The 25,871-nt window shown below is 45.5% G+C and overlaps 1 protein-coding gene and 1 long non-coding RNA gene across 6 annotated transcripts in view; one reads left to right on the forward strand and one right to left on the reverse strand.

The window, feature by feature from the left end:
* Positions 1 to 1,313: 1,313 nt before the first annotated feature.
* Positions 1,314 to 25,871, forward strand: part of IGFBP5 (insulin like growth factor binding protein 5) — a 45,214-nt gene continuing 20,656 nt past the window's right edge. For all 3 annotated transcript variants that reach the window (XR_014522921.1, XR_014522922.1, XM_083491341.1), the window contains exon 1: positions 1,314 to 2,594. Coding sequence is in view for 1 of the 3 variants with exons in the window: in XM_083491341.1 (XP_083347467.1) it covers positions 2,243 to 2,594 (352 nt within the window). In the remaining 2 variants the exon portion in view is untranslated. The remainder of the gene's footprint in view (positions 2,595 to 25,871) is intronic.
* Positions 7,170 to 11,745, reverse strand: LOC310701252. 3 transcript variants are annotated; one of them, XR_014522957.1, is made up of 3 exons: positions 11,493 to 11,745; positions 9,704 to 9,895; positions 7,170 to 7,367 (listed from the first exon to the last, which is right to left on the reverse strand). It is a non-coding gene; the product is annotated as an uncharacterized lncRNA (long non-coding RNA). The 3 variants fall into 3 exon arrangements; XR_014522958.1 differs by having other exon boundaries at positions 9,722 to 9,895; positions 11,493 to 11,743; XR_014522959.1 differs by lacking the exon at positions 11,493 to 11,745 and adding an exon at positions 10,920 to 11,152 and having other exon boundaries at positions 9,722 to 9,895.

The following is a 25,871-nucleotide window of genomic DNA, read 5'->3' on the forward strand; positions in this document are numbered from 1 at the left end:
GTGGCCTTTCAGCGCCCATGAAAATAAGAGAAGGTCATTGGTTCTATAACACGCAAGAGAAAAAACCTTTTCTTTCCAGACATGTTTTTTTTTAATGTGTTTCAAGGTAACAGGTCAGAAGAGCGCTGGGAAGGGTAGAAGAAATAAGGATGCTTATTTGATGTGGCTCTTTGATGTGGCAAAAGCCCTCTGATGATGCAGCTAACTTTGTTTCTGGTTTCTGTTTAGGTTCCCTGCTTTTGCTGGTTTGTTTGGCTTTGCTCATGCTCTGGGTTTGCTTAAGCAATTGGTATTTGAGAGGTAAGGAGCTTTTGTCAGACACACACACACACACATACATGCTGGCGGAGAGCCTCGCTGAACAAACCAAGCGCTGCAACTCCACGCAGGTTATCGCCCTGCAGCGGTGATGTCATGCAAATGGGCACCTGCCATGTTAAAACCTGCAGGCGCGGTGCACGGTAACGGAATTGTCAGCCTAATCCTGCAAACAGCTCCTGGGGCCTGGAACGATGCCTCTCAACTGCGAAATGTCAGATTATACACAAAAGGAGCCACACTAGGCTGCGATAACCCACATTCTGTATACAAGCCTGATTTCATGAACAGTGGCGTAGCGTGGGGGGGCAGGGGGGGCAGCCACACCGGGCGCAACATCTGGGGGTTAGGGTTAGGAGGCGCAAATCCACGGGTTAGGGGGCGCAAATTACTTGCCTTGCCCTGGGTGCTGATAACCCACGCTACGCTACTGTTCATGAACACTCTTTGGCATGGAGCAGACCATGGTGATTAAGGTGATGGGAGCTACCACAAGGCAACACTCGTGTAGTGAGTGTTGCCAGCTGAGCAGAAACGATGCCTGGCCGGCTACCATTCAGCAATCACCAGGTAAAGATTTTTGATGGGGTCTGCTAGGCAGCAGCAATTCCATACTGAGCTGCTGTTAAGTGCACAGGAGCAGGGATCAATAAAAAAGTTGGCAACTCCACATGTACCCTTGTGCCTATGCAGAGTTACTCAGATCCGAAGCCCCACTGAGGCTTGCTCCCAAATCATGGTGTGCACACATGATTCTAGCCTTGGGCATTTAATAAAACAAAAACATGACACCAATTTAGCCCAGAAACTCTGAGCTTTTTCCACTCTTCCCTGCAGTCTGGAGCATAGAGAACTTTATTCCTTCTTGTCCGGTATAAATGAGGCAATTGGATGCCTTTGGGGTGGCGTCTGTGTGTGTGTGTGTGTGTGTGTGTGTGTGTGTGTGTGTGTCTGCGAACAATAATGTGGCTGATCATTGCCAAGGGCTTTGGAAGCCTAGAAGTCAGAAGCTGCACAGCCCACCCCCACACACATTTGGAGTGTGCACTGATCTTGCCCTGGTTCCTGGCACCCATTCAGGCTGAGGTGTCATTGGGATCTCAGATTGCAGCGAGGGGCTGGCAGGCAGCCAGGGGCAGTCTATTTAAAAGACATGCCTGCTCGGCACTATTCAGTCTCTTTAGAAACTTCTCCAGGGGAAAAGTGTTGGGAGATCTACAAAGTGGAATTCTTTTTTTTTTTCTCCTTCTTTTTTTTCCCCCTCCTCCCTCCTTCGTTCTCTTTCTACTGCCGACTTTGTAGAAATCCTCCAACTTTTACAGAAAACCTCTTTGTTGTTCTTAACCCAATCTAGGAAGAGGAGGATAAGGGGGGAGGAAAAAAATTGCAGCCAGTCCCATGCTAAATCTCTTCTTGACAAAGCCCAGCTCTACCTGCTTTAATGCTACTTCTCTCCAGGCGTTTTTTCATTTGCTGCAGATAATATCAGGACAGTCGAAAAGAAGCTGATTCCCTTCTCTGCTTCCTCCTCAGCCTCTCTTGCAGACGTTGCTTTTTTGAGTGAAGCCTGTGGATTATTATTATTATTTTTGTACCTCTCGGTGTGCAGCTTCACCAAAGCTCTCCTGGCTCTTCTCCCCCCCCCCTTGACTCCCCAACCCACCCTCCCCATTTCCAACCTGTTGCATGCGTAATTCTTGCAACTGCAGATTTTGACAGCCAGGTTTTGTTTTTGCATTCCGATCCCGAATCATTTCTGAGGTGGAAAAGCTCTTTTGGAATCTAAGGAAGGAGACACTTTTTTTTTCGTTCTTTCTTTTTGAAAAAGATTATTTTCCTATTTTTTTATATAGCAAAAAAAATTTTTTTGCAAAAGAAATAAAAAGAGGACAATCAATATTGCCTTGGGTGCCTGCCACGCTGCATGCCTGCCTGTGCCTTGAAGATGCTCGTGACCCAAGTTTTGCTCCTCTGCCTCTGCCTGGGGCTGTCCCAAGGGCTGGGCTCCTTTGTGCACTGTGAACTTTGCGATGAAAAAGCCCTTTCCATGTGCCCTCCCAGCCCGGTGGGCTGCGAGTTGGTGAAGGAGCCCGGCTGCGGATGCTGCATGACCTGCGCCCTGGCTGAAGGGCAGTCTTGCGGGGTGTACACCGAGCGCTGTGCCCAGGGCATGCGCTGCCTGCCGCGCCAAGGTGAGGAGAAGCCCTTGCACGCCCTGCTGCACGGCCGAGGGGTCTGCCTCAACGAGAAGAGCTACAGGGAGCAAGCCAAGAACGGTGAGTCCTGCCCCTGGGCCTTGGCTCTTGAGGGGAGGGTCATGGGGCACCCCTTCATTTCGCTCCACTCTCTTGCCTCCGCACATCCCTGTCCACCACCTGCCATGCTCTCTAAGCGCCCTCTGAACATCTTGCCCTGCTGTCTCCTCGGATGCACCACCTATCCCATCAGGTCACCTTTCCAATCCGATTATGCCCAGGTCACCCCCACCCCACCCCGCTCACTTGCACCTCCCTTACCTTCCATGACACATAAACCTGTGCAACCTCCACAGTGCTGCCCTATGTTCCTCCCTTGCAGCGCATCTTAACCTTGCTTCACCTGTAAGTGTGTTTTCCTTCTTTACCCAACTCTCACCTGGTCCCTCTTCCCCTCCCCAAGCCTGGGCTCCTTATCTCCCATTGCATAGCTTTCCCCCCATCCTTATTATTGCATGCCTGGTTTCTCACTCAGATGAATTTTACACCCCACCTGTTGCCTCCTTGACCATCGAGTCACACCTTTTACACTCCCACCTCCTCCTTTGGTCCCTCCACGATCCTGTCACATTTTAGTAGCAGTCTATCTTCTCTGGTTTTTATTTTTAATGCTCTGCATCTATTTGGCAAGAGCACTCAGACAGATACACCCCATTAAGTCCCGTTCAGTTCAGGCTCCATACCTTGTGAGTGCAGCCCAATCCCATCTCTGTCCAAACTTGAGAGTGGTTTTTTCCTTGTGATGCATCTGAATGTTTTGATGGGACATAGAAAGGAGCAGGTGCAATACAGTAACAAAAAAATGCCGAAGAAAAAAATACTTTTGAACAGGGAACTTTGATATACGTTTTAGGGGGGTGAAGAAGCCAGCATTTCCTAACCCGTATTCCATTTGAGCCATTTCTTCTTTTTTGCACACCTGGATGCAAAAGAGAGCATTCTCTCTCCCAAAACAGCCACTGATTTGCCCCCCTCCTCTTTCCATCTTCTGCAAAAAAACAAACCCCAAAACACACCAGGCATCTGCTTTCTGCCAGCATGCCTGTTGCATCCATACAGTGAAGATTTGCAGTTACAACTTCTCTTTCCCAACACCCCATAAATCTTCCTGCTTTTATGACAACTCCCCCCCTCCCCCCCCCACACAGAGCCTTTTCCTTTTCCTGCTGCTGCTTGAAAGCATTTGCTGGCTTTGGGTTGTCATCTCATCCAGCGGAGTGAAAATATCCTTAAGAAAACAAAAACAAGTTTCCAAAATGTCAGGTGCTTCATTTGGAAGAGGTGAAAGGCGAAGGCATTTTGCTTGGATCATTCCATAAAGTGGAACTAGTCTGTTAGGCGAGGAGGAGGAGGAGGAGCAGCAGATACGACTTGATTTCCTGTCTTGGAACCCAGTAAACTCTGTAACAATCCACTCACACTAAAACTATGTGGAATATCCCCATTGCACGTCATCTACAGTGTGTGTGTGTGTGTGTGTGTGTGTGTGTGTGTGTGTGTGTGTGTTTGGTCAGTAATACGAACAATATGGTTCAGTGCAAATATGACAGCCTGCAGAGCAATACACTCTGCTCTTCCTTTGGAGTTGCAACAGTGCCACTTACAGACAGATGAGACCAGCAACAGTTTGACTTTTTCATTTAGTTTGAACGTGCCTGAGCGTTTTTCTCTTTCCATCCCCCTTTCTCTCACGCTTTCGGATCCAGCTGTACAGCAGGTGCTCCAAAATTGTCTGTAAGAGGAATAGCCAATTCTTAATTCTTGGGGGCCACTCTGCTCTTCAAACAGCAGTCCTGGGGCTCAAAGTATGTAGCTTGATGCACAAATAAACCAGGGGTTGTTGGGCATTGTTATAAAGTCTCAGATAAGCCATCAGCAGCACAAAAACCCAAAGAGTGTTGAATCTAAATGTGGCCTCTCCCTCTCATGCATGCAGCCATTATATAATTATTTTTGTTTCCTGGGGAGGGGGGAGGGCTAAAGTCCTTGCCATCCAGCAGTTGATCTCCTGGAGACCAGCATGGAAGCATGATGATTGGTGGGTCGTGTCCAGTCTACACATTTATAGCAGGCCATTCCTAGTCAATATGAATGGACTACTGTTTTTTAAAACTTTTCTTAAAGTTTCTTGCAAATTTTGTCTCTAAAAGTGGGTGGAATCAAAAGGAGAAGAAGAGAAAAAGGGAGAGAGAGGTCTAAAAATGGCAGCTCAACTACTCCCAGTGGATTGGCCATGAACCTATTTATTAGGCTGCTGGAGGCTTGTAGGTTAAAGGGTGACAATTTTTGAGGACTTTGGGGTCAGAAGGTGGACACTGATCAGAAACAGACCTTTGTTAGTTCTCAGTAAAATCAGTGCTGTTTTTCTGGAAAAAGAGGTGCCAGAACTCACTATGAACACCTCCCTTGTTCTCTAATAATGGCAATGGCACCTACCTGAGAGGTGCCAGAACTGAGTTCTGGTGAGCTCTGGCTGGGGGAAAAAGCTCTGAGTAAAATTATCCAGAACTGTTGGCATGACTGGTAAATAGTATTTTTGCCGTTAAGTTAAAAGTTTCAGAGATGGTGGATGCTATGGATCCTAGGTGTGTGTCGTACTGCGGAAGTGTTGCTCTAGCACTCTGATGGGGCTTCAATGACATTTCCTTGCTGTCCACCTCATTCCTGTTTCCAAGACCTGCCAGTGAATTTCAAGGAGCCTCATTTTGCTCCTTAGTTAAACTTTAATCCAATAATGTAAAAAGCAGCCGTTGAAAATAATACCAAAGTCACCTTTTTCTGGAGATGGGCATGTGCTGGGAACAGATGACTTGCAGGCATAACTTTGTGCCTGCAGGCGCTTCTCTCATATATATATGTGTGTGTGTGTGTATATATATATATATATATATATATATATATATATATATATATATATATATATATGAATTTCTGAGGGCAAGGCATAGGGAAAATAAAAGCTCTTGGCACCAGAACAGTAGAGTGTGAGAACGGAGAAGTATATTTTCATAGGCATGTTTCTAAGCAACTGGTGAAAAGGAAAAATGAAGTTTGACTTGAACTTGAAGGCTTCTGCCAGGTTGGCCAGAAATCCAAGGAGCAATCGCTTAGGAAGCCAGTCCCAGCAATGACCAAAATTGGCCCAGAGCTGGAAACTGAAGAGAGTGGGGGGAAGTCAGGCCTGTATAAAATAAATTAAGCACTGGTGGGGAGAGATGGTTGATTCTTCCCTGTTCTTAAATGTTCTTCTGCCCTTATTGCTTTTAAAGTAGGGTTTCCTCTCTCTCTCTCTCTCCCCTGTTCCCTTTCTAGATGGGCTGCAATTGTCTAATAGACATCCTTTTGGAAACAGGGGCTAATCACTATACCTCTGCTTGTCCTTGCCCACTGATAAAATTGCATGACTGGCAAGTCAGGTAGAGTGAAGCAGTGGTCAAGCCCACTGAAAGTGCCTGCTTATTCTAATTGGCACTTCATGCCACTGGATGCTGTTGTTAATACCCACACACCTGGTCCAGGGTAGTGCAGCATCCTGTGCCCAAGGCAACTTGACCACTTACATGCTGAGTGCCCACACTGAACCACATGCTCAACTTCTGCCAGCCATTAAACAGCAACCCTACCTGAAGAACTATGATGCTTTTATTTAGCTATTTGTTTTTCGGCCAGTCATTTCCCAGCTACCTTACTGATCATTTGGTTACATGCTTATGTTTATGCTTCCATCATCTGTAGGCATCCAGTCATAGCATAGTCATAGGGAGCTCCCATATGCCAGGTCAGGCCGTTGGTCTATCTAGCTCTGTTTTGTCTATATATCTATACTGACTGGCTGTGACTCTCTAAGATTTCAGATGGAGGTCTCTCTCAGCCCTACTTGGAGATGTGAACCTTCCTGCATACAAAGCAGATGCTCTGAGCTGTGGCCTTTCCCCCCAAAGTAGGCAGGTAGGCGCTGGCAGACCGCAGAATGAGGTTGGTGGGGCAGAGTCCTTCCAGAAAATCATGCAGCAGAAAGATCATAGGGCCCAGTCTTCCTGGGACCAAACCAAATTGGAATGCTGGAAGGGGGTGTTCATATAATTGAATACTTACCCATGTTCTGTTTAGTTTCAAAGGCCTTTCTTGCATGCAGAACATTGGCAGATCAGGAAGAAGACTGAGTTATACACCTTCTTCCTGATATGCTAGCCTTTGTGGTTCTTCTTTTAAGGTGGGAGAGCATTCGATCATTTGACTCTGCCACCTGTGTTTTGAATGGTACACTAACCTGCTGGAAGTTCTTGAGAAGGGCATCCAGTCATCTCATTTCCTGCCCGCTTTTTGAAGTAGTATAATTCCCACCGAGCTTCCTTGTGTCATTCCAATGAACACAGTTGCTAACCTCAGACACCAGCCACACCCTCACAGCCCTACCTGAGTAATGAAGGCTTGCAGAGCAATATCCAGCTGCCACAGAAGCATCCCCTGGTGGCCACATGCAGAAACAACAGCGGCATTGTAGAAAATAATGACTAACAGAAAGATGGGTTGTATGATAACAATTATATCGTTGGTGTGATTTCCTAAGGAACCAAGCAACAGGAACAAAATGGCCAAGGTATTTTCCATTTTTATTTCTCAATTAAAGTCAATCTTTTTGAGAATAGAATGCCAGCAGATACGCTTCTTGGTCACTGAGAAAATATGGTAGTCGCTTGGGGTGAACAGGCTACTGGGTATTTGTATGCCTAGTTCAGAAACCTACAGCCAACCAACATGAATTCATTTTCTCAAAGAGGCCAATGAAATCACCTACAAAGAGAAAATGAGGAGTGTTGTTTATAATTCATGCCAGTATCACACATATATTCCTAGGATCAGTATATCCTTCATATACAGATGAGTGGTCATATTCCTAGCAAATATTTGAATCATAGGATTGTAGAGTTGGAAGGAACCCCAGGGGACATCTAGTCCAACCCCCTGCAATGTAGGAATCTCCACTACAGCATCCTTGACAGATGGCCATCCAACCTCTGCTTAAAAGCTTCCTAGGAAGAAGAGTCCACAACCTCCCAAGGGAGACTTTGGCCCTGTGACTGACTTGCAGGGGAATTGATGCAACAGTGAAGAAATGAAATGGCAATCATATTTAATATGGCTGTTCCGGATTTATCCGTTTTTATTTTCGAAATGTGACCACTTTTTTCCACCACTTTTTTCCCTCACCACATCACACAGGCGTTCTTATTTTTCTGAGAGAAGGCAATTAGCAGCCCACTCTTTCCTAGGCATGTTTCTCCACCAGAAGACCCACTGCGGGCTCCTTTCGCACATTACATTTCCCTCACTTTTTTATTAATTGCTATTTAATGCAACACAAAAGTGGCACTCATTCACTTATAATTTTCCAGGCAATTTGCACATTACATTTTTCATATGTGCATGCACATCAAAAGAGAAGGGACTGTGGCTCTGGGCCTGAGTACATCCTTGGCATGTAGAAGGTCACGTGGTCAGCTAATTCTCTCCCTGCTCCCTGCATCTTCACCCAAAGAAAGATGACAGGCAGCACAGGGTTGGAAAGGGGCCTGCCTGTATCCTTGGAGAGGTCACCCTAGCCTCAGAATAGACCACGCAGAGTTAGAGGGATCTGACTCAGTCTTTGCTCAAGACTCCACGCCACATCTTCTGACTTCATGTATTTGGTGCCTGCGATGTGTGAAGCATCCCGGAGATGAATAGGACTCATGATTTGAAAAGCAGGCAAGGGATTGCAGAGTTCAGGGGGCCCAATTAGTGTTTGCTACCCAGATCCCCAAACCCACTGGAAGGTGACACATTTCCTAGAACCCAAATGAAAGAGAAGTACTTCTTCACACAGTGCATAGTAAAACTATGACATTTGCCCCCACAAGAGTAGTGATGGTTGCCAACTTGGATGGCTTTAAAAGAGGATTAGACAAATCCATGGGACTGGTTTCAACTACTTGATTCCATTAGTGGAAGCAGGATGCTGGACCAGGTGATCTTTTGGCCGGATCCAGCCCAACATTTCTCTGATGAAAATAGGGACATCCTAAGGAAAAGCAGGACATTCCAGGATCAAATCAGAAACCAGGATGATTGTAAATCCAAACTGTCCCTGGAAAATAGGGACACTTGGAGGGTCTGGCAGGGATCTTCTAATGTTTTTATGTTGTTCTTCTAATGTTGCTCCAAAGTTCTCTGTTCTTCCCTTCCCTCATGCCCGTTTAAAAAAATCTGTGCTGAAGTAATGAGGAATGAGTTGATAAACTACTGATAGGCTTTCTTATGAAACCATGAGCCAATGACAGCTGTTACTAGGGAGGAGGAGAGAGTCTCAGAGGCTGGATTTTTTTTTAAAAAAAAGTTTTTGCTGTATCAGCTTTCACAAGACAGGAGAGAAGCGTCGACTTGAGCTTAAGTTTCCTGCGGCTAGTAGTAGATTTAATATTTTATCATTCCTTTGACATGCTTTCCCTTGCACTCCCCACTCAAATGAGTTTAACATGGGGCTGGGTATATAACAGACACACAACAGCTGCAGCAGGGTGTCTGGGATATAAAAGGGGGGCAGGTGCACAGCTAGGAATGGAGGAGGGAGGCCCTGGGTGAACTGGGGTTAGGGGGGTGAGGGTTGGGGCAAGGGTCATGGGAGCAGCCAGCTGTGTGTGCCTTTGACAATTGCCAGGATGCGCTGTCCATCCCAGGGTGTAACTGGCAACCCTTGGTGAACTGTTCTCTCCCTCTCTTCCTTTCCCTGCATGAAGCCAAGACAACATCAAAAAAACCCCTCCAGACGTTAAAGCCAAGGCTAGTAGCAACAGGTCTGTGGCTCGCTCAGAAACTGGAAAAACGCCATTCTTTTTTCTTGCTCCCCCCCCCCATCTACAGGGATAGGGGGAAAGGGTGGGGGGAGAGCAAGATGTTTAAAATGTCAGGTCCAAGCAAGAAAGCTGAGTTTCTGTGAACTTTGGGGAAGACGGCAGAGTGCTTCAGAGGGAAAAGGCGGCATGTGGATTTTGAAGTGGGAATGGGTTTCAGGAAGAGAAGCAAGTCAAACTCCAGAGAAACTCAGATTTGCAAAAGGGTGTGTGTGAAAAAGAGGAGTACAGGAAGCTTACTTTCTGAAGTCAGGTTACCTTTTCATCTATCCTGGCTTTATCTCTTCTGGCTGGCTTTGACTGGTGTTGAGCAGAGGACTTTTACATCACCTTCTGTCTGATCCTTTTTCTCTTGAGAAGCCAGGGTTTGGACCTGGGAACTTCCTGATTGTCTCTACCACTGAGCCATGGCCCCCTCCTGAGAGGAAGGATCTGTACAATGGAGGCAGAATTTTATCCACAAAGCTGATCAGTCAAAATTAGCTGATTCATGTGTTGGATTTTACATACATAAAGCTGTATTCTAACACCACACCCCCACAGGAATATCGAGGGACATTGGAGGCAGGATAGGTGCACTGAATGAGCAGAGGTGACAGGCATGTCACCTTGCTCCCTTCCATATAATATGGGCCAGTATTATCTGACCTGGCCCCATACATGTATAGTGTTTACTGAATTGAAGCTGAGTATCATTTGTCCATGTGCTTTATGTTTGATGCTTCCCTCATCATTTGTATGAAGACGTGTCCCAATTGTCCACATATGATAACATGTTTAAAAGGCAGGGCCATCAAAAAAGGAGACCATAGGCTGGAAGGGACACCAAGCATCATCCAGACTGACCCCACCCCACCCCCGCAAAACCCACAACAATATAGAATCATAGAATTGTAGAGCTGGAAGAGACCATGAGGAGGGTCATCTGGTCCAACCCCTCACATTTGCCCAATGTGGAACCCACGACCCTGAGATTAAGAGCCTCATGCTCTACCGACTGAGCTATCCTTTGGTCTGCATGTGATTTGATCCACTACAGCATTGCAGGATTTTGACACAATTTATGAAAGGCAGTCCTAGCAATTACCATTTACTCTGGCTTCAGTGCACTCCCACTGCTAACTTTTGTATCCATTTGCACTTGTTACCCACAATGCAGAGCTACCCTGTAGTAGGTCATTTTTTCCTTTGAGAAATAAAGTAGACGCTCGGGTTGCGAACGTGATCCATGCGGGAGGCACGTTCGCAACCCGCAGCGTTCGCAACCTGCAGCGCCGCGTCTGCGCATGCACAGGTTGTGATTCAGCGCTTATGCGCAAAGTGCAATTTAGCGCTTCTGCACATGCATGACCGCCGAAACCCGGAAGTAACCTGTTCCAGTACTTCCGGGTTTTAGCGCGTCCGTAACCCAAAAAAACGCAATCTGAAGCATCTGTAACTCGAGGTATGACTGTACCGCTATTTGGAGCATTTTGCCTTGAACCAGCATAAGCCACATTCACTTCAGAGTTAAGCGGAGGTGTGTTCATTTGAGACAGCCATTGCACATGTGCAGATGACAGTTTCATGAACAGGAAGTGCTGGGGTAGCAGGGGCAGGGAAACCAAGCAGGTAATGCAGATCAGGTGAAGCTATCGTCTCTGTTGTGTACAACAGCATGCAAATGGAACTTAAAATGCAGCAGGGGAGGAATCATAGAATCATAGAATAGAATCATAGAGTTGGAATAGACTACAAGGGCCATCGAGTCCAACCCCCTGCCAAGCAGGAAACACCATCAGAGCACTCCTGACATATGGTTGTCAAGCCTCTGCTTAAAGACCTCCAAAGAAGGAGACTCCACCACACTCCTTGGCAGCAAATTCCACTGTCAAACAGCTCTTACTGTCAGGAAGTTCTTCCTAATGTTTAGGTGGAATCTTCTTTCTTGTAGTTCTTGTAAAACACCTCATTGTGTTTTAAACCCCCAAAGTGTACATAGCCTTGGAAAGCATTCCTTGACTGCAGCAATAGGTTGCTTAGTAAGTACATAGGGATGTCGGCATTCCTCTTGACCCTCTCTTTTGCTGCCTTCTGAAGAAGCAGAGCAGCAGAACATGAGCAGCTTTCTTTTCAAGCAGAGCCTGGGGATTTTGGCAGCATCCTCCTGGCCATGCTTAGCTTATCCAGAAGTAAGCCCTAATGAGGCCTGCTCTGTACATGTGGCAAAATGGGGTGGCAGAATACTGAAGGGACAGAATGGACGTTACCACTTCAGGCTATAAGGGAAGTATGTCACTTTAGAATGCTCTTGCATTCCATTCCAAGTAAAATTGTGACATAGCCAAGAAAAAGTTACAGTACTTTCTGGAATGCTCCTCACTCTGCTACTTTTCTACTTCCAGTTTTTCAAACCTGTGACACCAACCCTTCTGCAGTCTGGAGCGACACAGGGGTGGGGGACCTTTTTTCAGCAATGCATGACTGATGGACAGTGACTTGAACTGTGCTTTCCATAGGCATCACCTGCACAATCAAGTTCTCCATGGGGAACTCAGTCACGTGGCCAACTCAGCCGCACTTTCACCTGCCCTGTTGCATATGTTATCAGGTGTGGAGCAGGTGATCTTGGCCTCACAGGCCAAATTGGGACTTGTGGTGGGACACATCTGGCAATTCCCCACCCTTGTTGAGTGACGTCAGAATTCTGCCTCCTCCTCGCCACATGAGTAGCAGATCTGGATTCAACAAGACTTAGTTCCTAGTAAGAGGGTTTAGGATTACAGCCCAATCCTGTGCAGGATCAGTTAAAATTAAATACCCACTGATTTCAATAGGGCATGCTACCAAGGATGTGTGCTAAGGCTGTAGCCTTAAACCAGGCTTCCTCAACCTTGACCCTCCAGATGTTTTGAGACTACAATTCCCATCATCCCTGACCACTGGTCCTGCTAGCTAGGGATCATGGGAGTTGTAGGCCAAAAACATCTGGAGGCCCGAGATTGAGGAAGCCTGTCTTAAACATGTTTCCTTCTCTTCAAGTAGAAGCTGCTGAGGAATCACTAAAGAGAGATGCAAACTTCTACCCCCACTTTGTTTGCACCTTCTGTGTTTTTAATACCAGTATGACTTGGACATATTGGTCAATGATGAGGCTCATCTCCAAGCTCAACTTCCATCCTCCTCTGTTCCTTGGCTGTTGATGTTTTAAATAAGGACCATATAAAACTTAAAGAGGTTTATATATGTAGTGCATACATGCCCACAAAGAGGGTCTAACAGTTGTTACATACGGATTCACAGCATTAATGTTTAGTGTTAACTGAAGACCACCAACACTGAGAAGTTGACCTATATAAGGAATCCTTCCCACTCGGATGGGTGTGTGCATGTATGCTCATCGGAATATCCTAGGAATTGCCTTTCCTTAATTTCATTGTACACAGGTTGTGCATTGACAATAAAGGTATTATTATTAGCCCATCCTCTGCATGCAAAATCCACCTGCATAGTCTCTACTAAACTTAATCATTGTAATCCAAGCATCTCTGGCATTTCCACTGTTTGCAAGCCTTTGAATCATCCTAGGCTGTATTTTTCTGCATTATTATTGTTCTGGGTGGGGTTGATCTGATAGTTAGGAATGGCTGCTGGGGGTCCTGGCTTAGTGCAGAACCTAGAAGAATAGTTGGCCATCATCAGAGGTTTCCCAGTCCCATAGTTTCACGATTGCTGCTATCATTTCTGTGATTCCGTCATTCTGCCTGAACAAACTGAGATTCACAACTTCTCTTTGCAGAAGTTGTGATTAGCAAAACTTTTTTAAAAAAAGAAAGGGGAAAAAGGGGAAAAAGCAAAAGGCTAGGTGAGGTTCCCTGAAACCCAGCAGTGAACCTGATCAGCTTTGCTATGGAAGAAGAGTTCACATAGAGAGTTTCAGTGACCAGGTTCCTTGCCAACTCTTGAAGCAGCTTCTGTAGCTCTCCCTTTAAAAACAGTCTTATCTACAGCAATTAGCAGCTGATAATGCTTGACTCCATGCTCTGAAAAGCCTCACTGCTGATTCCTACAGATCAAACCTCTGCCAGTACACTTACTTCTGTAAAACAAGAAAATCCTTAATAAAATATTTTTTTAAAAAAAGAAGAAGAAGAAGAGCAGGCCAGGCTGTTTGGTTTTCTGGATAGTTATTGAAGGTGGCATAGAGGCAGAGGTGTCATGTTCAGCCAGCAAAGGCAGACCTAGAAGATGTCTAATGCTCTTCCATGGCAAAAAATATAAAAAATGTGAGGGTCCCCACCTGCCTTAGGGGCCTTCTGGTTCAAATCTAGACCTTTGAGGGGTACTCTTTGGCCTCATGGTTACCAACACTGGACAACAGATAAGCATATCAGAGCTGTTCTATATGGCCAATAGACTGAATAGCAGGCTCTTAGGGTGGGCAGGCTTGCTGCTCCCCGCCCCCTCACCAATTTCCTTGCTGGCGGCAGCCTTCTTCCAAAATTAATTGCTGATCAAAGTGATATGGCCTTGAAGACAAAAGGAAGAAATTGAGTAATTTCTCATTTTTCCATTTCCTCTCCTAATCTGTCAGAATATCACCTTGTTCACTTGCCAGAGAGAGAGAGAGAGAGAAAGAAAGTCTGGCAATACCCTGGTGCTCTGACAGATGATAAAAGGACCCCTACCCCCATGAGCTGTGTTCCCATGTATTGCCCTTCCACTACATCACTGGGGGCGGCAGGAGGTGGAACTCTGGGAATTTTGAGCCTGGCTTTTGATCTGCATGTGGTTCCTGCTTTTGAGAGGAGGGAGACAAGTGTCAGCACCACTGACAGCACTACTCATCAGCTGTGCAATGAAGGTGGCTCTTTTTCTGACTCCTGAGCATAAGCAAATTGTACTGCAGTTGTACTGGTACTTCTTTGCACAGCACACTGTGTTATGGAATGACAGCACAAATGACCATGGGAAGAAGGGAAATTAAGATTCCATTTCCTTTGCAGGGCACTATATGTATGGGGAAAGAAATAGCTTCCTTCTGCACAATATCCCTGGAAGGAAAGTGGAAATGTGCATTTCACAAATTTATTTTATTGCATTACATTGCATTTCTATCCCACCTTTTCCTCCATGGAACTCAAGGTGGTTTTCCTTTCCCCATGGTATCCTCATTACAACCCTATGAGGTAGGTTAGGCTAAAAGAGAGTGTCTGGCCCATGGTCACTGACTCTCCCAATGTGGAGAGCAGGGGCAGATCAGCTCTTGGCTTTTAAAGCAACTCTGCCACCACCCCAAAAGAAAGAACATCACCAGCAACCTTGTCTCATATTTTTTTAATTTAGAAAGGGTAATGTTGATGTGATAAATAAGTGGGAGCAGCTGGGGAGAAGCCAATTTTTAGAGCATGACTTGGATCGTCTGGGTGGGAAGTTAATCAGGAGTTATGGGTAAAATTCATGCAACTGAACTGAGTGGGGAGCAGAGGAATTCAAAAAATTATTTGGGGTAATTTGAAGAAGAAACTGATTGGCTTGCCTTATGGGAAATGTAAATTTGAGTCGTTTTAAATTTGCACTTCTGCATCCAAATTAGCATATGTAAATTTGTGTGTTTCAACAGCACCCCCTGTTGTAAAATATTTAAGTACACTAGGTTGCAAGGGAGTCATATTAATTGTTAGGATTAGAAGTGAATAAAAGCCAAGCAGCTCACACAGGCATTAGAAGAACAGAATGCAACAAAATGCTGCATTATGAAACGCCAGCCAACCTTGCCTGCTTTGAGGGTATTCCATTCTGTTTTTCCCCTTCCCCTCACCCTGTATGTTTGTATTTTTCCCCCAACAGCACTCAGGACTCCTCACTGTGCTGTTTTGGGGTCCCTCGCAATAATTTTCCCCCTAAAATTGTTTCCCTCCCTTTGCTCTTGCATAAACCTTGGGGTTCCCCTAAGCCAAATGTGGGGAACCTTTGGCCCTCAGGATGCTTGGCCCATTGGCCATGCTTGCTGGCGCTGATGAGAGTTGCAGTTCATCAACAGGGTTCCTAGCTGCTGCCAGACCTAAGCCTTCCCTTTCGTGCCTAATGGTGTTGTTCTGGATACATACCAGATCAGCAATCAGAGAAGACATTCGCTATTAGTATAGGTAGGATCTGCCCACCAACATACTGCAAAAGTTCACTCTCCAAGGCTCCCCAATTTGCATCTAGGTCCTCCAGTTTGTGTATGCAAGCTGTAGGTGTTTGCATGTGCAAATAAGTACCACCCTAGACTTTCCAAAGGATGCAGGTGTCGGTGGTTGGCTTGAGAATTTAACCCATTAGGAACTGGACTCCATTAGACAATCCCTCCCATCTACCCACTGTGTGTTATATTTTGATTCTTTCTTTTCCTTCAGTTATATCTTGCAGCCTAGTGTGGTGTTCCCAAGGGGTCACGCATCCAAGCACTGACTTTAGCAAGATTCAGTACCGTGTCCCTGCAAACCATCTCCCCACCCATAATAGCAGCTACAGGGGGGAAGGATTAGACAGGATTAGACAGGATCACAACAGAGTGGGAGGAAAATTAACCCCCTTTCCCCCTTGTGTCATTTTGCTGATTAAAATCCCACCCCCCCCAAGCTGCTGTTTACACTAGGAGGGAGGGACTGCTTCCAGGGGTCACTTGGGCACCAATAAATTTTCCTCTGTAGGCTAAACACTAACTTTGGCATCAAGTGTGGGCAGGATTAGACTGCCCTTCTCCAGCACCAGTTAAGGGGCCCTAGAGCACAGTATGTGTGGGGTGTTTTAAAGGAGACTCTAAACATAGATCTCCCACATCATGTCTAGCTTGGTCCTGCATGAGTGTGGTCTTGGTCAGTCCCCCGGATGGGAAGCAATTGTGAGTGAGCTAAAAGTACGATCAGTTAAAAATCCATCGAAAAACATGGAAATCCAATGGTGCCTGTTTCCCGGCTGCCGTGTGAACTGTTCAAGATGCAGAACCTTCATCTGTGAGTGGGAATAATGCTGGCAACATGGCCCTTACAATTTGTGAGGACTCTTTTTGTGAATTCTCCTCCTGGAGGAAGAAGGGAGGCTTCTGCAGAATGTGGCACCTGGTTGTGAACCCTGCCAGGGCAAATTATTCAACAGCACTTTGTGGCTTTGTCGGACCAGTCTATCCAGAGGTGGAGAGAAGGGTGGGGTTAGGGAAGAATTTGGAAAAGGGTGGGTGGGAAACAGGGTCCAGGAAAAACAATTTATTTGTTTGGCAAGCTTCTGAAGATGCTCTGAAGAATCCAGAGTTTCTGTTCCCTTACATTTTTCTAATTGCAAACACAAGCCAAAGGAGTTGATGTTGGGAGGTGCCGCAACTGCTTGTTTCTAATGAGTAATTTCTAGGCTGTGGACCAGTTACATACTTAAAGCAGATTTAGATGCTGTTTTCTCTTATTTATTTGTGCTCAAAAATACTACAATGTGAACACACACACACAAGTTCAATTCACCACTCTCAAGGGACATCACTTGAGCTACTCTTTACTTAAGTTTACACTACTGTAAGCCTCCTCTAGTTCCTGGCAAAGGTCTCAGAGCAAAAGTAATATGAAGCACATAATTCTGGGACATGTGCAGACATCCAGTTGAACTGAGCATCTTGGTAACAGCAATTACCATCATTCCTGGCCATTGGCTGGGGCTGGTGGGAGTTGAAGTCCAATGTGTACTGTGGGGGGGGGGGCTCACCTACAGAACTGATTAATGCTGCTTGGCTGGAGGGCTCCCAAGGTTGAATGAGCTTAAAACAGGGTCAGAGTTCAAAATTTTTACCAAAGTTACCCAAGGGGAAACATCCATAATAGATAGTCTTTTTTTCTGTGTGTGCTCACTTGTCCTAACACACATACACCTCGGTAGGCAATTCTTACCATATACACCATAGAAAGGAGCCTTGCTGTTAGAGTGACCAGATGGCTCTGGCAAATCCAACCAATATTTTTAATTAATTGCCCCTGATCCATTGATAGGTTAATTGTGCTGATTAATCAAAGTAATGCTTTTAGACCTGGCAATTTCTGATTGATGGATGGCTTGGAAACCTGTCTGGCTCCCCCTCTGCCACCCCACCCACCTCCCTCCCCCTCCCCCAGCCAATCGAGGCAATTCTTCAGCTTTCAGTTGGGTAAAGGAGAAGGAAATAATGATTCTGCTATTCCTTTGAGACCAGGCCACGCTTTCTAAGGAGCTTACTGTTTCAAGTACCCACCTATCCATCACTCAACCCCCCCCCCACCCCCCACCCCTTTCCAGTGTTATGCCTTTCAGGGATCTTGTTGAAATCCCCCCTTTCAGCCAAAACACAAGGACAGAAATACATTGTGTAAACAAACAGAGCAAATAACATTGTGAATGGGTTTCCCTAAGTCACCAGGTGTTTGTCCTCCAAGCAGCTGCCCTGGGGGACCAATCCTGCTGAGCACTGAGAAGCAATGTTAAGAAGCGGGGGGGGGGGGGGCGTTGAGGGAGCTCAGAAACCTTGTGTGATTGAGATGTTGTTATGTTGGATCCTGGGCTGCCTTGTTTGATTTGTTTTAGCTGTAGGGTTGTTGATGGAGACAGCCAGTCTGTGTTTGCCACTGAAGGTAGCAAAGCAACCCAGGTGGAGGTTATCAAGGGAGCTGCTAATGTGGGGGTGGGCACTGGTTTAAAAGAGCCTTTTCTGCTTGCAATGGGAGGTTTCTTATAAAAACAGCTGAAATGGATGTCACGTTTTACATCCTCCCCATTTTCAAATCCAACATATCTATTTCAGAAATAATGTTACAAGAGTACAAGCTTCAACTTTTGGTGCAACAGTGTAATCCCACATGCACACCATATATTTAAAGTGCTAGTATGTGACTTTAAACAGCAACAAATAATTCTAGAAGCTGTAGCCTGCTAAGAGTGCTGAGAGTTGAACAGGAGACCCTGATTCCCTGCAAGGAGTTCCAATTCTCAGGGTGCTTTAACAATCAATCCCTCCTCACAGAGAACTCTGGAAATTGTAACTCTATGAGGAGAATAGGGGTCTCCTCTCAGCACCCTTAACCAACTGCAAACTAGAACTCTTTGGGAGAGAGAAACCATGACTGTCTATTGTGGTATCATAGTGCTTTGAATGCATGGTGTGAATATGGTCTAAGTCTAGGACAGCCTTCTCCAACCTACTGACCCAACCACAGATATTTTGAACAACAACTTCCATCAGCCCAAGCCAGCATGAGTACTTGTCAAGGATGAAGGGAAGTGCAATTCAAAAACATTTGGAAGGCACTTGGTTGGAGAAGACTGACTGAACAGTTTGTCTCAGAAGTGAGGCCTATAGAGTCCAATGCAGGGCCAGCCTACAAGGTGGGCTGAAGCAGCCACCTCAGGCAGCAGAACCACAACAGGCAGCACACCACCCCACCCACTCCATGTCCTCCACTAGTGGAGAAGCAGCAGTAGCAACAACTTCCGACAAGATCTTGCTGCAATCTCATGTGTTCCCTAAGATCTTACAACAGCTCCACAAGGTCTCACTAAACCTTCTGCCTTTGACATTTCTTCACAGGTGCTGTTGTTGGACTCCAACTCCCATCAGCCCCAGCATCACAGTCAATAGTCAAGAATGATGGGGGCTGGAGTCCCACAACATCTGGAGGGCCACAGGTTCCCCATCCCTGGTGTAGACAGTCCTGAGGTGAAGGGTCCAATGGTCTAACTTGATATAGGGCAGCTGCCTATGTTTCTATGTTTCTGGGCAGTGGTGCAGATTGGACCCAAAAGGATGGAGCAAGCAAATGGCCTGTAGTGTCTGTGGCAAGGGAGAGAGGCTCAGTAAGGGTATCTTGCCTGAAGACACACATACACTGCCATCACCAAATAAAAATATGGAGTCAGTATTGTTGAAGTATAATCTGTAGCATGAGACCCTGGAGGAAAAGCAATCAATATGCAAGTGAGCAATCCTGTTTCATGGGCTGAGTGCTTGCCCACCTATTTAGCAGATGGTTGGCATCGCTTGGTTTGTCACCATTGACTTGAGAGTGATAGACCCATAACATTCATAACACATGGTGCAACTTTATGGCTGTAAGATTCTGCTGTATCATCTACTGCTGGCAATTAAAATACTACCTTGTACAGCAAGCTAAGAGCAAACTTTGCAGAGGGACGGGAGTTGTGGTGAGGTCAAAAGGGAATCGCAGTTGTTGGCACCCTTCACTTGCCAGAGAGTATGTGTTGTTTGCTGAGTGTTTTGTCAGCTAAATTGTACTTCACATTTTTACTTCATTTTGGAATGTGGTGTGTGTGTGGAGTGAGAGCTATGTATTATTACTTCAGGCATGGAAAAATGTACTTTTTCTGGTGCTGTGAGGAGTGTGTGTGTGTGTGTGTGTGTGTGTGTGTGTGTGTAATCTCCCCAAGCTTTCTACAAAGTATTCAAGGCATCTAACAAGGACAAAATTAAAATAACATGATATATGTACATATATATATATATATATATATTTGTTTTCGTAGATTTTCACGGGTACAGGAATGCAGGTTTTGGTGTCCTCGGGTGTCTTCCCGTGTAAAAGTTGGGGTGTCTAGGCGACGTTTCGACGAGGTCTCACTCGTCATCTTCAGGCTGGTGCTTTCGGCTTCTTGTTACTGGAACAGAGCGGGATCTCAGTGTTTGAGTTCCTATAAATACTGTAGAGGGGTGTGGTGTATTGCCTCAAAAGTTCTGGGCAGAGGGGAAGTTCCCAGGCTAGTGTTCTTTTCTTCTTTTGTTCCTTAATTACTTGAGGGATATCTTGAGTGATTTCTTGAGTGATATTCTGAGTACCACTTAGGTGGGTCATTAGGTGTGGATTAGTTGCTAAAGCCTTCGTGTCTTGACCTCTTGAATTTGTGAAGAGTTTTTCTGGGAAGATGGCTGTACTGCACTTAGTTGTGCTTTGGCTTGGCTTCGTGTATAGGGGCGAGCTGTGGTTTTGTGCCCTGTGCCAGCCAGATCTGTGTAGGGATTGCAGGGGGGTGCAGCATCCGGAGGTGCCACTATGGTTTGGTTACTGGATGGTGTCTGTAATTTATCTGTGGAGAGGGTCTGGGTTTGGGTCTGGTGTGGTTGATTGGTGGTGGCGTTCTGTGTGCCTCTGGATCTGGTGTCGGTTTTTGTGGGGAGGGCTAATTTCCAGATGTCTGGCAGGCGGGACGTGTCGTCACGCTTGTTCATGTTGTGAGGGTGTTTCTCTATCTCGATGGCTTCCATGATTATTCTCTTGTGGTGATGTTCCATGTTAAAGAGCAATTTGGAATCTGCAAAATTAATTTCGTGTCCTGTTTCTTTCATGTGTTGGAAAAGAGAGGAAGATTTTTCTTCTTTTTTGACGGCATTCTTGTGTTCTGCGATACGTGCATTTATTCGTCTGTTTGTTTGTCCAATGTACGTGGCTGGGCAGACTTTGCAGGGTATTTCATAGACCCCTTGGTTTTCCAACTGGATTTTATCTTTGGGGTTTCTGAGGATATTGGCTATTTTTTGGTTGGTGCAAAAGGCTGTTTTGATATTGTGTTTATGGAGGATTTTGCTAATTTTATCTGTAGTGCCCTTGATATAAGGAAGGAGGGCCATGCCATTGTTTTCTTCCGTGTCTTGGTTTTTGGGGGGTGTTTCTTTTTGGATTAGCTTCTTAACCCTGTTTTGCTGGTATCCATTGGCGATTAACACATTTGAGAGATTCTGTAACTCAGTTGTCAAGTGGTCTTTGTCAGCCAGGCGTTTGGTTCTGGAGATGAGGGTCTTGGCTACGGAGTTTATTTGTGCAGGGTGGTGGTGTGATTGAGCATGTAAGTAGCGGTTGGTGTGTGTTTTTTTTCGGTAGATAGTGTGTCCTAGGGAGCCATCAGGTTTTTTGTAGATTAGGACGTCAAGGAAGGGAAGCTGGTTGTTGGCTTCTATTTCCATAGTGAATTGTATTTTGGGGTGTAGGCTGTTGAGATGTGTGAGGAAGCTATCTAGTTTTTCTTTCCCGTGTGGCCAAATTATTGTAATTTGGCCACACGGGAAAGAAAAACTAGATAGCTTCCTCACACATCTCAACAGCCTACACCCCAAAATACAATTCACTATGGAAATAGAAGCCAACAACCAGCTTCCCTTCCTTGACGTCCTAATCTACAAAAAACCTGATGGCTCCCTAGGACACACTATCTACCGGAAAAAAACACACACCAACCGCTACTTACATGCTCAATCACACCACCACCCTGCACAAATAAACTCCGTAGCCAAGACCCTCATCTCCAGAACCAAACGCCTGGCTGACAAAGACCACTTGACAACTGAGTTACAGAATCTCTCAAATGTGTTAATCGCCAATGGATACCAGCAAAACAGGGTTAAGAAGCTAATCCAAAAAGAAACACCCCCCAAAAACCAAGACACGGAAGAAAACAATGGCATGGCCCTCCTTCCTTATATCAAGGGCACTACAGATAAAATTAGCAAAATCCTCCATAAACACAATATCAAAACAGCCTTTTGCACCAACCAAAAAATAGCCAATATCCTCAGAAACCCCAAAGATAAAATCCAGTTGGAAAACCAAGGGGTCTATGAAATACCCTGCAAAGTCTGCCCAGCCACGTACATTGGACAAACAAACAGACGAATAAATGCACGTATCGCAGAACACAAGAATGCCGTCAAAAAAGAAGAAAAATCTTCCTCTCTTTTCCAACACATGAAAGAAACAGGACACGAAATTAATTTTGCAGATTCCAAATTGCTCTTTAACATGGAACATCACCACAAGAGAATAATCATGGAAGCCATCGAGATAGAGAAACACCCTCACAACATGAACAAGCGTGACGACACGTCCCGCCTGCCAGACATCTGGAAATTAGCCCTCCCCACAAAAACCGACACCAGATCCAGAGGCACACAGAACGCCACCACCAATCAACCACACCAGACCCAAACCCAGACCCTCTCCACAGATAAATTACAGACACCATCCAGTAACCAAACCATAGTGGCACCTCCGGATGCTGCACCCCCCTGCAATCCCTACACAGATCTGGCTGGCACAGGGCACAAAACCACAGCTCGCCCCTATACACGAAGCCAAGCCAAAGCACAACTAAGTGCAGTACAGCCATCTTCCCAGAAAAACTCTTCACAAATTCAAGAGGTCAAGACACGAAGGCTTTAGCAACTAATCCACACCTAATGACCCACCTAAGTGGTACTCAGAATATCACTCAAGAAATCACTCAAGATATCCCTCAAGTAATTAAGGAACAAAAGAAGAAAAGAACACTAGCCTGGGAACTTCCCCTCTGCCCAGAACTTTTGAGGCAATACACCACACCCCTCTACAGTATTTATAGGAACTCAAACACTGAGATCCCGCTCTGTTCCAGTAACAAGAAGCCGAAAGCACCAGCCTGAAGATGACGAGTGAGACCTCGTCGAAACGTCGCCTAGACACCCCAACTTTTACACGGGAAGACACCCGAGGACACCAAAACCTGCATATATATATATATATATATATATATATATATATATATGTATATATATGTATATTATGTATATAAAGTACAGCAATAATGCAAATCCATAATGTGGCAGAATTAATCAAAACAAAACAAACAAAACAAAATCCTGAAGAAGCAGTGGTGGAGATAAGCTACATTTCTGCTTGTCACACAGCTGTCAGGAGTCACCAGGGCTGTGCCAAATGAGAGAGAGAGAGAAGTTGGCAACCCTACACTTCACATACTGCATTCTTCACAACACGCCGGAGTGACTCAGCATAAACCAAGCAGATTCTTCAGAGCCTAAGTGGTCCCGTTAGAATGTCAGGAACGCTTTTGGTACTCAATATAGCACAGCACAGGCAGTGAAGTGCATTGTGGGATTTGTTTGGCTGGCTTTGAATTATTATAAAGTGGGTCACCGCTTCCCCAAGCTCACATCCCAGCAGAATCTGTGTCTTTAACAGTTGTATTATGGTCAAAGTTCAACAGGTATATCTTTTTCCCATGTAGGGGAACTACACTTGTTGAATTTCTGCTTTTCAGACAGCTGTTAAAGGCACAAGACTTCTGACTAGAAAATGGGGAGGGGTGAGGTGAACCTGAGTTGTGTCAGTTACTTGATTGGTGCCATAATGTCTTCAAACTTTGCTGTGCGATGGGTCTATCACATTGTCCGGTAGTGGCCACTAAAACCTCACAAAACACAGTATGAGGAAGTGGGTCTCATAGGTTTTTATAAAGTCAAGATGAGAAGATCAAAATCATGAGGTAAACCAGGAGAAATAGGCTAACTTGGTGCTCAAATTATAGATGGCTAGTGGGGCTGGCTATGCCCTTTTGGGGTCTTTTTATAATGGCTCCTACAGCTGCTGTTTTCAAGGATCACAGAAGTAGCATGGTTTGGCTAAAATGGGGAGGGGTGTCAGAGGGTGGGGCTTGTAGATAAACCTACAAGCTTGTAGATAACCTATAAAGAGTTAATAGGTTAAGTCGTTATATAGCTTTACATTATGGAAAAGTGAGGAACCTCTGGCCCTCCAGATGTGGATGGATTAAAACTTCCATCATCTGGTGCTGATGAGCATTGAGAGTCCAGCAATATCTGGCCATTGCAGATAACTGCATTACAGTGCTACCTAGATTTAATAGCACTATCTATTCTGGAAGTGGGAGCAAAGTTTGAGAGTTCCAGATGAACTTTGCTTGGATTCTCTCCAATCCTATCCTGTGCGCAGTTGTTATTACAAGACAGTTTATTATCTTTCAGTGTACATGGAAGCAATGCTTTCCTTGATTGAGATTTGCGGTTCTTGACTTACTTACTTTTTAAAAATCTTCTACGCAAGTATGATTTTGCATTGCTTTACATTTTTAAGGATTTTTTTAATGGGTTTAAGAAGAGATGACTAGATCTGTGGTAGGATAAGCAGCCTACAGGGAAAATAGAATCTTAATCAGTTGGAGGGTTGGCATTCATCAGCGAGGCATCAATCAAAGGATGCTTTTAGGTGTGGGATATTCTGCCCTTGGGTAGTAGGATGACCCAACAGTGTCTCTTCCAGCTCTCTGATTCTAGGAACATTTTGCTTCACAGACATTGTCAAGTGTAGCGTGTGTCTTCCCTCCTTTAGATTCTTCTTTCAGACATTGCTATGCTGAATTTCCACTTGTGTGCATAGCAAATCCTCATGGCAGTGACTCCTTTTGTAAAGTTTCAGCTCCTTCTCCTCCCCCTCCTATTGCATAAATCCTTCTTAATTCCACTTTGCAGGTCAAGAGGTATTTGCATGACTGGCCTTTTTCGGTCTGATAACCTGGGGATCAATATCTGCTGTTACATAGGGTCTCTGTGGTATGAGGACTGCAGGGGACAGGTCCTGTAAAATCAGCATATTGGAGTGAACACATGCCCAGAAGGGATTTTGTCTTCACTCTTTTGTGCTTCTCCATCGATCAGGAGACACAGCACTTTCTTAAGATCACATCTCTTGTCTCCCGTGTGCACCTAGAAGGTATAAGCAGAGAGGGGGTGCAGTTTGCGACACAGACACTTGACCTCTAGGAACTGAACTGTGATGAATTCCCATACCCTTTTCCCCTTAGCTGGACACCAAACAGCTGTCCCCCGATAACAGCTTTCACTCACCACTCGCATGGCTGGGAGCCCAAACCAGAGCCTTAGAAGCAAAAGATCCCTCTCCAATTACCACCCCTTGGAGCTGATTCTAAACATGCATGTCTTCTCCTCCTCCCCTCACCCAGCCATTTTTAGCTAGCAGAGAGACACTTCTGGTGGGGATCCCATTCCATGGAATACATGCTTCCAAGTCTAGAGAGTTGTTGATAATCTATACTGAAAATCCTAACAGGGAAAGTGGGGTTGTTGTTCTTTTTTCTTTCTGGGGAGCATACATAGGACATTATTGCAGTACCATGGAAGCACTGAGGCAGCATGGAGATCACAGGGGAGGGTCGTAGTGATGTAATCTCGTCAAGCTGGCCTGGTAGTTCCCAGGAGGAGGAGGGATGCTAAATTCAAGAACAAGAGAGCAAGATAATGACAGGTAGCTGAGCTGTGGAATGCAAGAATGCAATCCTAAGACGTCCTTCCCCAACCTGGTGCCCTCCCAACATTGTTGGACTACAACTCCCAGCATTCCTGCACATGAGACCAAGCTGGCTGAGGCTGATGGGAGTTGGGAGTCCAAAAAACATCTGGAGGGCTCCAGGTGTAGTCTTAAGCAATTATTAAATGTCAACACTGAGTCTCCAATAGGACTGCCAACCAACAGCGGGTGGGGAGGAGAAAGCTACCTGGCTAGATTTATTTCCAGACCAATGAAAGTTAGTTACAAGGCCAGCCTCCCCTGCCTCC

The sequence above is a fragment of the Podarcis liolepis genome, assembly GCF_965112155.1.
Source record: "Podarcis liolepis genome assembly, chromosome: 1".
In the NCBI taxonomy this organism is placed as follows: Eukaryota; Metazoa; Chordata; class Lepidosauria; order Squamata; family Lacertidae; genus Podarcis; species Podarcis liolepis.